The sequence below is a fragment of the Penaeus monodon genome, chromosome 32 (genome assembly GCF_015228065.2).
Source record: "Penaeus monodon isolate SGIC_2016 chromosome 32, NSTDA_Pmon_1, whole genome shotgun sequence".
NCBI classification, from domain to species: Eukaryota; Metazoa; Arthropoda; class Malacostraca; order Decapoda; family Penaeidae; genus Penaeus; species Penaeus monodon.
In genome coordinates, this window is record NC_051417.1 from 9,057,785 (window position 1) to 9,058,059 (window position 275).

Below are 275 nucleotides of genomic sequence, written 5' to 3' on the forward strand. Positions count from 1 at the left end.
TCTACGTGTGTATCTGCGTATGAATGTGTACGTGTTTACGTGTTAATGCGTACCCGCATACGAGTATACACAATAAATACAAAACAAAAAGGGATGCAGTGAGCCAGCATCCTCCGCCCTTCAGCTCCAGCCTGACCTGTGACGTAGCCCAGGTTGCCCTCGAAGGACCTCCCGACCGGCGGCAGGCAGACCGGCGAGATGAATTCGGTGAAGGCGGTCGGGCGACTCATCTTCACGATGGCGATGTCGTTCTCCTGAGTGTCCTTGTTGTACCT

At 53.8% G+C, this 275-nt stretch overlaps 1 protein-coding gene across 1 annotated transcript in view; it reads right to left on the reverse strand.

Annotated features, from left to right (window-relative positions):
- LOC119593487 (coagulation factor IX-like) overlaps positions 1-275 on the reverse strand; it is a gene marked incomplete in the record, with an annotated part of 16,815 nt that overhangs the window by 2,323 nt on the left and 14,217 nt on the right. Inside the window, 1 exon segment of the mRNA XM_037942426.1 lies at positions 137-273. Coding sequence (XP_037798354.1) covers positions 137-273 — 137 coding nt within the window.